At 43.5% G+C, this 14428-nt stretch overlaps 1 protein-coding gene across 14 annotated transcripts in view; it reads left to right on the top strand.

Moving 5' to 3' along the window:
- The window catches only part of LOC142666589 (microtubule-associated protein tau-like), a 73994-nt gene that overhangs the window by 20405 nt on the left and 39161 nt on the right, over positions 1-14428 (top strand). For 11 of the 14 annotated variants that reach the window (XM_075846707.1, XM_075846699.1, XM_075846698.1 and 8 more), the window contains 2 exons: positions 10558-10728; positions 14279-14365. In XM_075846707.1, coding sequence (XP_075702822.1) covers positions 10575-10728; positions 14279-14365 — 241 coding nt within the window. In that variant the 5' untranslated portion in view covers positions 10558-10574. Of the gene's footprint in view, positions 1-1999; positions 2082-2195; positions 2303-5683; positions 5751-10557; positions 10729-14278; positions 14366-14428 lie in introns of those variants that run through there. The other 3 variants (XM_075846706.1, XM_075846701.1, XM_075846703.1) reach the window with 3 other exon arrangements.

Raw genomic sequence — 14428 nt, forward strand, 5'->3', positions numbered from 1 at the left:
AATATCACTGTGCTTGATTGGCCGGCAAACTCGTCTGCCCTAAACCCCATAGAGAATCTATAGGGTATTGTCAAGAGGAAGATGAGACAGCAGACTCAAAAATGCAGACGAGCTGAAGGCAGTTATCAAAGCAACCTGGGCTTCCATAACACCTCAGCAGTGCCACAGGCTGATGGCCTCCATGCCACGCCACATTGATAACACCTCAGCAGTGCCACAGGCTGATCGCCTCCATGCCACACCACATTGATACCACCTCAGCAGTGCCACAGGCTGATCGCCCCTATGCCATGCCACATTGATACCGCCTCCATGCCACGCTGCGTTGATGCAGGAATTCATGCAAAAGGAGCACCGATCAAGTATTGCTGGCATATACTGGACATACTTTTCAGTGGGCCAACATTTCGGTTTTATAAATCATTTTTGAAATTGGGCTTATATAATCTCATTTTCTAAGAGACTAAATTTGGGGTTTTCATTCACTGTTCGCCATAATCCTCAACATTAAAAGAAAAAAAATGCTGGAAATAGATCTGTGTGTAATGAATCTATATAATATAGGAGTTTAAATTTTTGAATTTAATTACTGAAATAAATTAACTTTTTGATATTCTAATTCATTGAGAAGTACCAGTATATTCATAGTGGTCGGAGCTATGTTTTTCTAGTACAGCGTTCCAAATCCCCTGCATAGACAGTCAAATTATAAAATTCTGTCTGCCTGCAGCCACCACTAGAGGGAGCCTATGAGCCTCCGATTTATACATTGAACTCAATAATAACATAGTATGCGGTAAACTTCTAAGCTCCCTCTAGTGGCGATTACTGGCAGCCAAAATTTCAAACTGCCCTGATGGGTAAAAATCATGCAGGGGGAGTGGTGACGGGGAGGTTTTCATGCACTACCCTGCAGTAATTCTTTTCCCCGTTCTGTGGAGTGACGAACCACGCTTCTCTATCTGGCGGTCTGATAGACGAGTCTGGGTTTGACAAATGCTAGGAGAACGTTCCCTTCCTAACTGCATTGTGCCAGCTGTAAAGTTTGGTGGAGGAGGGATAATGCTATGGGGTTGTTTTTCAGGGGTCGGCCTAGGCCTCTTAATTCCAATGAAGGGAAATATTAATTCTTCAGCATACCAAGACATTATGGACAATTGTAGCTTCCAACTTTGTGGAAACAGTTTGGCCCTTTTTTGTCCTAGCATGACTGGGCCCCAGTGCACAAGGTCCATAAAGACATGGTTGGGTGAGTTTGGTGTGGAGAAACTTGACTGGCCACGCAGAGCCCTGACCTCAACCTCATCCAATGCCTTTAGGATGAACTAGAACAGAGCTTGCGAACCAGGCCCTCCCCTCCAACATCGGTGTCTGATCTCATAAATGCTCTTCTAGATGAATGGGCAAAAATTCCCAAAATCTTGTAGAAATCCTTCCTAGAAGAGTAGAAGCTGTTGTAACTGCGAAGAGGAACCAACTCCATGTTAATGCCTATGGATTGAGAATGGGATGTCCTAAAGGCTCCTGTAGGTGTAATGTGTAGGTGTAATGTGTAGGTGTCCCAATACTTTTGTCCATATATTGTACGTTCATTGAGATCCCTGTATGCCTCCTGTCCATTGAGGAGCTTTACCACTGGTTCACGGCTAGTGTTATATGCCTGGCTCGGGGAGGAGTGCCTGGGTGACACTTCTTGCACCCCTGCCCAGCTCACCATGATTGACAGGTCTCGCTTTTATAGTAAAATTAATAAAAAATATTTAAACGAGGCCCAGAACTCCTGACGATGGTTTAGTTCTGCAACTAAGCTGCAGATTACTTCTCCCAAAACTCAAATGTACATCAATTGTCTCCTCCTCTTCTGTAGGGGGCAGAATTGCTCAGTAATTGGTAGCAATACTAGCCAATAAACAATGTCCTTCTTACATGGATAAAACTGCACAGGAGTCCAGAAAACAGCCTCCAGGTGACATCAGTTTGTCACGGTCCCTCGCTGTCACTGCTGTCCCTGATCTTGCCTGGCACACAACACCACGTCTGATTGGCAGGCCATGTATTGCTCTTGTGGAAGTGACAGTTTGGTAAGCCTGTCTGAAAAGCTCGTCGTCTTCCCCCCTCCATGCTGAGTTATTTATAGATGCGACACAGGAAGGATTGACTAAACCCAAGCTGCCGTTCCGCCGGCTCATGTAACTCCGCATATGACACACGGGGATCACTGTATGTGGCTTTCTATGCAAGTGGGGAGCTATTTAGTATTTACTCGCCCAGAGCAGAGTATAGGGAGACTGGCAGCTGACAGGTAAGGGCATCCTGGCAGTTTGCAGCTTTCTATATGGGCCTGGAAAGTGCAAACTCACTACACAGTCTGATGCGATTTGAAAGCTAACAAAATTAAATCCAATATTTAATGTAAAGGGACCTTATAGGAAAACTACGATCCCCCATCCACAAGATTATCCAAATTTTGCATTATTTTATAAAACTTTTTCCTTCTACTTTATTACGGTGTTTAGAATGATTTTCATTGGCTGTAGATGGTTTTTGTCAATCTGTGCCATCCTTAGGGGCATGTAGTGGCATAGTGGTAAGTCAGGGTTTTTAATAGAAACCTGTTACCAGGCACTTTAGATTACAGATGTCCAAATAATGCTGAACTAGAGGACTCTGTGCTGATTCTTTTCCGAATATATCTGCTTTTGTGACCAAACCTCCATATTTTTTTTTTATCCACATACCTTGCATAGACCTAGACTTAAATAATAAAGATCTGTCTGCCTGCAGCTACCACTAGGGGGAGCTTATTGCATACTGTTATTAGGCCCCATGCAGACGCTGCAGTTTTTGTTGCAGATTTTGTGCTTTTTGCAACAACAAAAAAAACCTCATTCATCTGAATGAAACTGATTTTCAGTTGCAGAAATTTATGCAACAAAATCTACAGCATGTTCTGGGGGCCTTATAGAGTTTAATCGATAAACCGTAGCACTAAGTCCCCTCTATCGATGAACGCAGATAGCCAGAAATGTATAATGTTTATTCAGGGAATTTGGAGATTTGTATCCTAAAAAATGCAGCACTGAGTGCTAAATAGTAATAGAAATAAGAAGCAAATAACCAGAACAGAACGTTGGAGCTAAAAATGACATGGAGTTATAGGGTTAACTTTCACTGTAAGGTGTGACAAATATTCCTTTGTCTTCCTATAGTGAAATGTACAGCAACCAAAACCGAGATTAGCAGGCAACCCCAAGGTTAAAGTTCAAATTTAGGGTCTTCGCCATTGCTGCACTTTCCATTTCTAGGGTGGAGTTTTTAGTTAATTTTATACATCAGGAAAGAATAAAGATGGTGGCCCTTAGGTGAGAGTTGGATGGTCATTGTGGTGACGTTTACGGTGCAGTCGGCAGAAGTGTGTCCAGAATAAATTTCTGAAGTGGTTTACAAACCTGAACAGAATCGGTCACCATCTTTTCCCCTATGTAATAAAGATATGAGAGTGAACAGCTCCTCTCCACAATGCTGGGGGTTAGGGTATGTTCACACGGCCTATGGCTGAAAATACAGGGGCTGAACGCCTCCAAACATCTGCCCATTGATTTCAATGGGAAAAACGGCGTTCCGTTCCCACGGGGCGCTTTTTATGCACCCGTTTTCAAAACGGCACGTAAAAGAAGTGCATGTCACTTCTTGAGCTGTTTTTGGAGCCGTTTTTTATTGCCTCAATAGAAAAACAGCTAAAAAAAACGGCTGAAAATAAGAGGCTGTTTTCCCTTGAAAATCGCTCCATATTTTACAGCCGTTTTTTGTTAAGTGTGTGAACATACCCTTAAGCTTAAATTTCTGTATAGGAAAAGTCAGATCTCTGAAATCTTTCCTGTTGTCAATGCTAATTATGCTGCCGGAGTCCCAGGCAGTGAGGAGTCCACTCTACTGGCCAGGTGCAGCTCAAGCCAATCATATGAATCTGTCTGAGACCACATTTGGATTTACCATTGTCTACAAGCCCTGCAAGTAATTTATCGGGGGCAACATGGGATTTAAAGGGAGATTTGAAAAATTGTGGACTAATATTAGGAAATGCCCTTTTAAAGTGCCCCTTTCACTGATCTCGGGTGGCAGCGGACGTTTTGTGTGGTCAATCACTTTACATAGTCCGAACCAGGGACAATGTTGCATAGAATGTGTTTAATTGATTTTTGCTATTTTTCAATGAATTTCTAACCCGTTCCCTCATAAATTGTGGCTCTCCCTGCTAATCGGCGGCATCCACTTTAGACCTCGCATTTTAAAGAAACCTTATGTGCTTAGCATTAAATTAAATCTTGTTACTTAGACAACAGCTAAATGACTCCACCAAATGAGGCCGGATAATGGATCACGTCTCATCCATCAGCTATGGGCAGTGGGTAATGTCTACAGCTTCTATGTAGAGCTATGTGTTTCCATGGTTACAGACTGCAAGAAAACGATGTGTAGTCTGATTCTGCCATCCTAATCACTTCCATCAGTCCCCTGCTTCTTACTAGCATACATAATGTTAGGTTGCCAAAATGCAGAAGACAGATGGACGGTGGTATGACTGTAGGATCAGACTACACAGAGTTTGTGTGTAGTCTGTTACCATGGATACACACTGGTCTGCTTAGGAGCTGTAAAATCAAATCGTTATTAATGATGTGGGATTTCCTTTACGTTTTAAGTCTCAGTATTATATATTTATGTGATGTATGTTTAGCGTGTACACCAGGAAAATTCCCGTCGTATACGCTAAATGTGTCCATAGGATCACATTAGCTCGATATCGGCCATCAGAGTAACCATTTGGCATCTGCAGGGCTGATATACGTTAGTATATCGCAAAAAAAGGGTATGTATTAGTGTAGCAGACTACGCTCTTCCATACAACGGAATCTCGTAAAAAAGTTATACCGCACAGTATATGTTTTTTTAACATGAGAGCCTATCAGTGACTGTATAGCATCCATCACAGGCATTCATTTAATGTATAGGTCATGAGCTTTTCATGACCTATACGTTAAACGGATACCATAGTAGCCTATGGGTAACGGATGCTACTTTTAGGAAAAAGAAGCGATGACGTCATCATTGCCACAAAAGCTAATCTTTTTATTGTTCCATAGGACAGAGACCGCAGCGTTTCGGCTCTAATTGAGTCTTTTTCAAGCCTTCAGTGGGCTGGAGCTGGCCCTCAAAGACATCCCTACCTATTCTTTCACCCCATTTAAAGTGACAGTGGTTCTGTTCCTATTTCTACAGGATGCTACTGTTCGGCACACGTCGGTGTCCATTTAACACATGCATTGCGTGCTTTTCCTGGCATGTATGCTGGAAGTATATCCAAACACATGGCGTGAATGGGCTTTACTAGTATGTAAATGTTATGGCATTGGTGTCCGGATGCATAGCTCGAACCTACTGGGTCCTAATGCAAAAGACCCAATTAAGTTCTCAGGAGCTGCATTCGCAAAGCATCCAAACGTAGTCCCTATTCTACCAGCGTCTCTAGACAAACTAAAATACTTGAGTCAGCAGAGGAGGGGGGGGGGGGGGGTGAGAGCCTGCAGCCTCAAGATAAAGCATTCGCTATGTCATGAGGATTCCCTGCTGGATGAGATAAGCGGAGTCCTCCCTTTACATTTATCAGTCTCTTGTAGAGCCTCCACACAGGGAGTCATTGCTTATTGAAACACGAGTGCCTTATTGCCCTGGGGACCTTTTTATATCAGGTAGGTCTTGGGGTTTGGTTTTCGGGGTTCATGATTGTGAGCTAGGTACAGGGACTAATAATAACAACGTACGCACATCTATTCATTGCATTCAGCAGTTTTATTCTCCGCTCAAGTTTCAGGCTAATTTTGCATTGCAGTGGGTTGGGGCTAGCAGGTGCCAAAGAACATTGTGCATTGCCAGGTGTCCTTATAACGGATGTATAGGGAAAATGTACTGCTCTTTACTATGGGATGGACTACAGCCCCTTATTGTAAGTAGTTTGAGGGTTCCTGGGGTATTTTTAACCGTTTCTGTTTTTATTTAGGTTCCTTCACCTTTGTGAGGAATATCAATGATAAATATCACGTGAGAAGTCCCTGCTGAGGGTTGTACTGAGAAGTGTAGTCCGCATTGAACTGAATCATAAATTAAGGGTAAAGTGTACCTCCACTTGTGATCTCCCGCCCAACCTGACATCAGGCGTGGAGAGACGCTCCGGGACAGTGCACAATATTCTCCTGGCGTTGTATATTTGCCATGGCGACTGCACTGTCCAGCGTGCTGGAGCTTCACTCCATGCTCGGTGTCGGGTTGGGTGGGAGACCACATGCGGAGGTGCCCTTTAAAGCCTGACCTGACTATTCCTGTGTGACGGTTCACCCCAATACACTCAATATTTCATCGGTGCTGGTCCGACCGCCGGGCTCCCCCGCCGATCAGCAGGTTGCGATGCTCTGCAGAAAACCCCTTTAACACTGCAGAGGAACTATTATTCTCGACAGGGAAAGCAAACTAATGTTGACTACCAGCACTAGTGTAGGGATTTTGTCAAGCAGCTCCCTCTATCTCCGCTTTCTGGACCCGGGTCAGTGTGAAATGGGTTAATTGCAGTCACACCTGAATTTTTAAGGCTTTCATTTATATATTTCCAACAAATAATTGTGTGATGATGTGGTCCGGCAGCTATTACCAGCTCTGCCATACCAGACCCACAGCAGTATTGACGCCACCGCATTTTTTAACATAATTGAGATTGTACCGATTCACTTAATTCATTAACCGGTCGGCCGCATACTCTGAAATGCGCAGCTATGGAGAGTGTTACCTTCAGGGCTGGACACATCCCAGGGGACATGTAGCCAATGCAGTTCGAGATTTGCCGCAGGATCCTTACGGTTTGGATTGCTTATAGCTAGGTCACTTAAATAAGGCCCCATTCACATCACGTCACTGATTTATAAGCCAGAAGGCCTGTGACGTATGCCATAATGCGGCATCCGTCACCCATAGGTGCCTCCTCTGTACACTTTTTCTTGCGGGATCCCTTTTTATGCAATAGCATCGCCTTCTCCACTATTGCATACCTAGAAAAAAGGGTAGACTTGCGTGAAGGAGGCCAAAAGAGTGGAGCCCTATGGACACGTTTAAATGTACATCACAAACGTAATGTGAACAGGGCCTAAGGAAAACCTGTGAAATTGTACCCTTCAACAACAAAATACACATCCCACCCTGAAACCCAGGTGTCACTAGTATAGGCCCCTTTTTCACTTGTTTTTGCTGCCACTTGCAGTACCACTTTCAACCACTATCAGTGACACATATTTTGCATAGGCACCAGTGCAAGGGCGCCCCATGTTCCACTGACCTCTTATTCGAAATTTAGTCATTTTGGAATGAAAGTTCTCCAAGAAATTATCAGATCGTGGAAGGGCGGTCATGTTTCTTGCACAGCTAGGAGACTGTTCAGCACAGGTGGTCTGTCATTGATCGCTATAATGGAGCACTTTCCTTGCACTCTCTATCTGACACTGTTTATGGGGGCACTCTGTTCTGATACTGTTTATGGGGGTACTCTGGTACTATCTATGAGAGTCTATGTGTGGGTGGGCTCATGTATAAGAATTTTTTTATGCATCCAATATGTTCTTGAAAGCAATTCTCAAAAATTGGCTGCTATGGGTCTATAATTATTATACTTTTTTATAAAATTGAATTTTCGAATTGCATATACATATATATTTAATTCTGAGTACTCTATATTCAACAAATGCCTTTTGGTCAATTGGCTTGCTAGCGCGCATGGGTCTATTGTAGTGAGAGTAAAGCATCAGCCTGCCCATGTAACATATTACTGGGGTCAGATACTAATTCGGGCCCTCCACCTGCCATGTGCCATTTATAATCCTGGCGTCTTATGTGGCACAGTTTGCTTTGGGACCCCCTCAGGCACCAGGTCCCGGGTGTGACCACTTCCTCTGAAGCCCCTATAGGTGCGCCCTCTGACCTTACCCCTTCACTTTTCTATGAGGCAAGTGAAGTGGCAGCCCTTGTGGGCAACATGTAACGGTGCCAAGAACAGTTATGTTTTTTTAAGCTATGTCATGCTGCAATAAATTAAACCGCTGCCTTCCCAAAACACTTGTTGGCCTTATCTGGGTCATTAACTGTAGAAAATGTTCACTTTTACCATTTGAAAGAAAAGCAGCAGCAGATATTTCTTCGTCTTCTGTATATGTCTCCCCTGGTGATGAGATTCCGGTGCGTCTCGTTGCCAGGCGCAGGTTTTCTCGTAGCCCGACAGTGAAATATGGTAATATAATGGATCCAGTCCAAACTCGGCCGCAGTGTTTTCGCCTCAGCAGACACCGCATCCTCCCACTGAGACGACTTCTCAACAGCGTCTTGATTTTAACACGTCTCTGATGTTTTGCTACCTCTTTTTACACCAGGCCCCCTTCTATCCATGTCCTGCCTATTGGAGGGTAAAGCTTTTATGCAGCGGCATCCGAACAGATCACAATGCAGGTTATTATGTGGCACTCAAATGGCATTCGTTAAAATAGACATACAATAACCGGGAGCAAGCAGAGATATTATTTACAGCCCCGTGTTACTAGGAGCACATGACTCATAAATTTCATTCTCTGGGGTCTATAAATACTATACGGATTACAGGGAGGCGCATCAGTCTGCTCGGAAATACACACCGTATCGTGGAAGAAGAGAACCCACGTTTTTGGTTTTTTTTCTATCGTTCGACATCCAAAGCGTTTATTACAAAGCTGGGGATCTGCATTACGAACGCCGTTTTTTTTTTTATCGACTTGACGTTTTTATTTAAGTGCAATTGTTTCTTATGCGGCTTGTCACCTGAGTCAGTGATTCATGTTGGCAGCGACTGCAGCACTTTGCATTTTACTGCAGGGAGTAGTGGGATGACTGCAGTATATGCTGCTCGTGGGTTAAGCTTAGGAAAGGGTCTTGCACTGCTCCTACTTGGACAACCATGTTGAGGAATAAGATGTTATGTTACAAGGGCTGTAGGTTGCCCATTTTATATAAACACATTTACTCAAAGGCGTAACTTGCAGCTCTGGGGCCCCGATGCCCCTTCTACCATTTTGCCATTTAAAAAACTAGCTACTTCTTTTATGGCAGACGGGCCTTTGGGCCATGGTACCTCTCCATACCCCTGCATTTAATATTCATAGGAGCCCAGTCAGTGCCTTTTGCTTTATGTATGTCCACCCATCAATGGATGCAGCGTACGTAAATAGAAACAATGGGACCTAATATCAAAAGTTTGAAAGGTCTTTATGGTACTCTTAACCCTTCAAGATAAGACCGCCTAGATCCTTAGACACTCTAATGTAATATTTTAAAAGTAAATTAAAAACAAAATACCAGCAACACGTACATGGATTTCTTCCTCTTGTATACTCTGGATTGTTAAAATTCAAAGGGCAAAAAAATCCCCAGCTCTTTTATTAGTTTCCCAGCAGAAATTCGTTTTGTCCCCCCATCCAGTGCTAGAGCATGTGAAGGGCAGTGCTCAGTGGGGGAGGCAGCTTGCTGCTGCAGAAACCTTCTGACTGTATCTAGAATGAAATAGAGTCTTGTTTTCTCTGGAAGCAAAAAGTCATTTTGTTTTAGGAGATTGCAGATTGACAGATTAATGTGTATCCTTGTGCCAGGTTTATGAGCACATAGACCTGGTACTGTTCCATCCACCAAACATTATGGTATACTGTAGATTATACCCCCATCCTTTAGCAGTAGCCAGAAAACATTTAATACAGATTCCTGGTAGGTAAAGACATGCACAATATTATTAACCCCTAGTTAGCAATACCTTGTTTCCCTATGGATTCAATAAAAATTGGTCTGTCCATTGATTTGAAAACTCTCGAGGGAGGATATGGACTTTCCAGCAGAATGCCTTTCTATGTCCGTGGTTGTATCCCACATTGATAGGGTGCAATAGAGTCAAGTTTTGCGTCTTGGAATATACACAAATATTACGCTGATGCCGTGTGTATTGGATTTAGTAGTTTATCTCCATATTATTCTCTGGGAAATAGCTTGCAATTTTGCAGTAGGTTTTTGTTACGTTGATGCCACTCGATGTTGATTTCTGATGTTACCTCTGGGAGTAGAATTACTTGAATATGCAACGTTAAGACCTTTATCGCTGGACGTCCACATTAATAACCTTGATGTTCGTGTTAGTTGTTAGACTCTGGGAATGCTTTCTGTTTGTGCACTTTCTCCCAGCACAGTCATTGTGCTCCTTCTTGTCCCTGACAGCCGCACAGTAATCGACGTTCCCCTGCGGGGCATGGAGCCTGGCTTGTAAAAGCACATTAACGTCTTTTGAGATTTTCCTGATGCCATCTTCTCTCTGACAGTAAAATATGGGCGCTTGGGTTTAACTTTGGCACTTTATTGCCATCTGTGTGGGTACTTCACCATGTTATTGGCGGTTGTCTGTTACTTTATGATGAAAAGCTTGGTTAACGTGTGGTCTTGTCTGTTACCTAGGTTCATCATACTCCAGGATGACTGAGCAGTATCAGGACTATGATGCAGTGGGGGACCATGCCGGTGATGAGTCCACTCCGGAGGCCTACTCAGGAGTCGCTGGTGGACATGATGGCGGTCATGCGCAGGAGGCTGTCATAAGGCTGCCAACTGCAACGCATCATGGAGACGGTGAGTGGAGACCTGACACAAGTGGAGCAAGAAGCATTGGTGTTGGTGGCAACCAATAAGAATCCAGCTGTATGTATTCTAGGACAATTTAGCAAATCCGAGCCGCTGATTGGTTACTATGAGCAGCAACAATGTACAGATCACCTTTTATTATAATCTATGGGCATATATGGGGAGACAAGCGGCACTGAAAAGGAAAAGATGAGTAGGGTCCTATAACATCAGGTGACATGAATAGGTGAAGACCCCAAAGGGTACATAAATAGGTTCCAGTGTCCTTAGTTTGCAGGTATCCTTACAATATAGGCCTCATGCACACGACAGTAAGCGTTTTCACTGCCCACAAATACGGATGCGCATCCGTAGCCGTCCGCAATTGTGAAAGCGCCATAGACTTTTATAGGCGAGTCCGGGCCGCAATTGCGGACAGGAATAGGACGTGTTCTCTATTTTGCGGATTATCTCTACGGCCCAGACACACAGCCACAAATATACGGCAAGGAATCCGTGGCCTGTAGAAATGAATGGGTCCGCAATTTCACCCGTAATTACGTATGAAAACTACGGTCGTGTGCATGGGGCCGTAGCCATTAGTTCTTCTAATCACACATTCACCTTATCGCCTAAAATACTTTTTCCAGCGTATCGTTCTTTGTGTTTAGGTTTTACTGCTAATGCTGCTGTCCTTTTCCAATATATTTTCTAATCCCAGTTTAAAAATGTCTCATTTTATTTGGATCTTGCTGACACCCCTGCTGCTCCCTTGGCAGAGCTGCCCCGTTATACTCTGCCTCCCCTTTTACAAAACCGCATCCTCATGGCTCCTCTTGCCGGCATTGAAGAAGTATATGACCCCCTTGTGGTTGGGGAGCAGTTTATCTATAGTTCTCCAGGTAAGGCCTCCGGTCTAGTTGTAGAAGGTAGTGGTGATTTTAGATCCTGCGTGTGTTTAGATATGTGCGTCTAGAACGTAGAGAACCCTGTATCAGGTCCGCAACTTTTGACATGCTAATACCGTTATTTATTTCTATACAATACTGTGGGCAAATTCACTTACTCAAAGTTAATTGGGGAGGGGGTCATTCTAAAAGCTATATTCTGCATTGTGTAAACGGGACATTTTAAAGGGGTTTTCCTCTTTTTTTTTTTTTTTTTTTTATATTTTTAAATCTTACTCGCCTGGATAAGGCCAGGGTCACATACGCGGTTTTATTTAGCCAAAGTGGATCCAATAGGAAGGAAAGGTACAAAGAAAAGACTGATGCATCTCCTTTAGTTTGTGTTAGGTGGACTCAGGTTTTGGGTTTCATTTACTGACTGCCAACAGAGATCTTGAAAGTAGCAGAACTTTTCATTGCATAATGATTGAAGGACTTTTCAAAGCGTATACATTGATGGCCTATTCATCAATGTTGGGAGTCTGATCCCAAGGACCCTGGGACCCCCACCGATCAGTTACACAGAGAATGGGGCTGAGTTGCAGTACCAAGCACAGCCATACGTGTGGATGCAACTCTGCCTGGATGAATATTAGAGGAGTCGGTGCCGTGGCCCCTACCTTCTCGGAGTGTCTGGGGGTGAAACCCACGCTGAGCACACATTGATAGTCACTCCTAAGGATAGGCTGTCAATGTATATTCCCAGAAAATCCCCTTAAAAAAAACTTTCCCTCCCCACAATGCAGCAGAACTCCAAGTGTTTTCTAGGGGTAATCTGCAGTTTATCAGTCTGCAGCTTATCCTGACCCCTGTGCCTTAACATGCAGAAGGTAAGCGCCATCTAGAGCATGAAAAATGTGAATCTCTAAAGACAGGTATGGTCTCAAAATGATAAAGCACTTTATTTGATGTTCAATCAGAGGAGTAAACCTCACCCGCTATTTCCGTCATGACTTGTCTATCTTCATACCAGTCCGAATACCCACAGGTCTAACACATTACCCCGAGGATCAGGTTCACATTTCAGCATTTGAGCGGATGCTCTGACATTCCATCTTCTCGTCGCCCTCTCTGTTACTAGGACAGAGCTGTGCCCGAAACCAGAGGGAGCAGGAACTTCGTGATAGTTTTTTTTTTTTTTTTTTTAAATTAAAGGGAAACTGCAAGTAAAAGCCGGGACTGAGCTTGGACGTGAAGGTGCAACATTAGTATATCGGTAAAAGTTGAAGTGCAGACATTGGAAAGCCGGAGTATTAGGAAAAAGCATTTCATCTCCATTGACTCCATTCTCTTAGAATACGGAAAGACATGGCTAGGGACTGGTGTGGAGACAAAAAGCCCCAAAAACTGGTTGCCAACTATTACATGTAGGGCTTTAGAGCGCTCCTCCAGAGTATACGATCATAGTCGTCAGACAAAAACACAGTTGTCCAGCCCGAGTTTACGTCCTATCGAAATCTATTTAAAGGGACATTCCAGTTTTAGCAAAAAAAAAAGCCTATCCAATGTATACGAAAATGTCATTTAATATTCTAATATACTTTGTGAAACAATTTCTCAAGTGTTTCCAGAGTTCTGCTTGTTGTCATTGAATGTAAACCTTAATCTAGTGAATAAAAATCTATCACAGTCCTATGGCAATCAGAAAATTGCTATGCTTGCCACAATACAGCAATGACTTTACTGTAACAAGCCGTGCACATGCGTGGTCATCAGATGACCAGGACAGATATTCCGGAAATAAACCGTGAAGTTTTCTATCGGCATATTAAAAAAATTGCATAACAATTATAACGAAGCTTCATTTGCTAAAACTAGAAACCCCTTTAAGTATATATTTTTTGGTGGTCTGCTACCTGTGGCTCTCCAGCTGTTATGAAACTACAACTACGTTCACTGACAGTCTGCGGAGTTGTAGTTTCACATCAGCTGAGAGCCACACCATCTACTACCTCTTTAATTCTGGTGCTATGTAAAACCTGCCATTACTTTTTGCGGTCTGCAAAAAGTTGCATGGCCCATGATAAAAGCATACTTGCCAATAGTCCGGATTTTCTATGGTCAGTCCCACGTACAGGACTACAAAAGGGGAGGGTCTTATGCAAATGTGTATAAAAAGTTATCTGGTCTTTTTCGGAGAGTTTTTGGTCGTATGGGCATGGGGCCTAAAATATCTCGCGATTTGAAAGTTGGTAAGTATGTAAATGTCTCTAATACTACAGATGGTGCTTATATCAGGCGTAGGGAGGCGCAAGTCGCTCTTAATGGTTTTCAGGAGCCTCTTACTTCAGCTTCTCAGTCACAAGACATTGATAAATCTGCTCCAATGAATAACACTAAAATAACAGGGACATATGGGGTTATTATAAGCTGCGGTAATCCACACCAGCCAGACAGCGGGAGGCTGTAGGTAATCTCATGCACTGCTGGAAGTAGAATTAAATGTCTTATGACTTGCTGTGGGCGGCTACACGTTGGCACCTTGTTAGTAAAGAACCTGGAGACCTGACCACGACCGCGTTTGGAAAATGCGGCTACTGAATAGACAAAGTGCATCATGGGTCATATTCACTGTTCTGGTTAACGCATACTGTTTTATCATCCCATTACAGACGGAACCACTTTGCTAGAGGAGGATCTAGCTAATGGTGAAGCAGTAAAAGAACAGGGTCATACAGAGATCCCTGAGGCAATCACTGGTAAGGCAGAACCTGGCCAGGTTAACCAGTTACATGCCGTTGCCTCTCTTGGTGCGGCTTTGC

Source organism: Rhinoderma darwinii, chromosome 13 (genome assembly GCF_050947455.1).
Source record: "Rhinoderma darwinii isolate aRhiDar2 chromosome 13, aRhiDar2.hap1, whole genome shotgun sequence".
Lineage (NCBI taxonomy): Eukaryota > Metazoa > Chordata > Amphibia > Anura > Rhinodermatidae > Rhinoderma > Rhinoderma darwinii.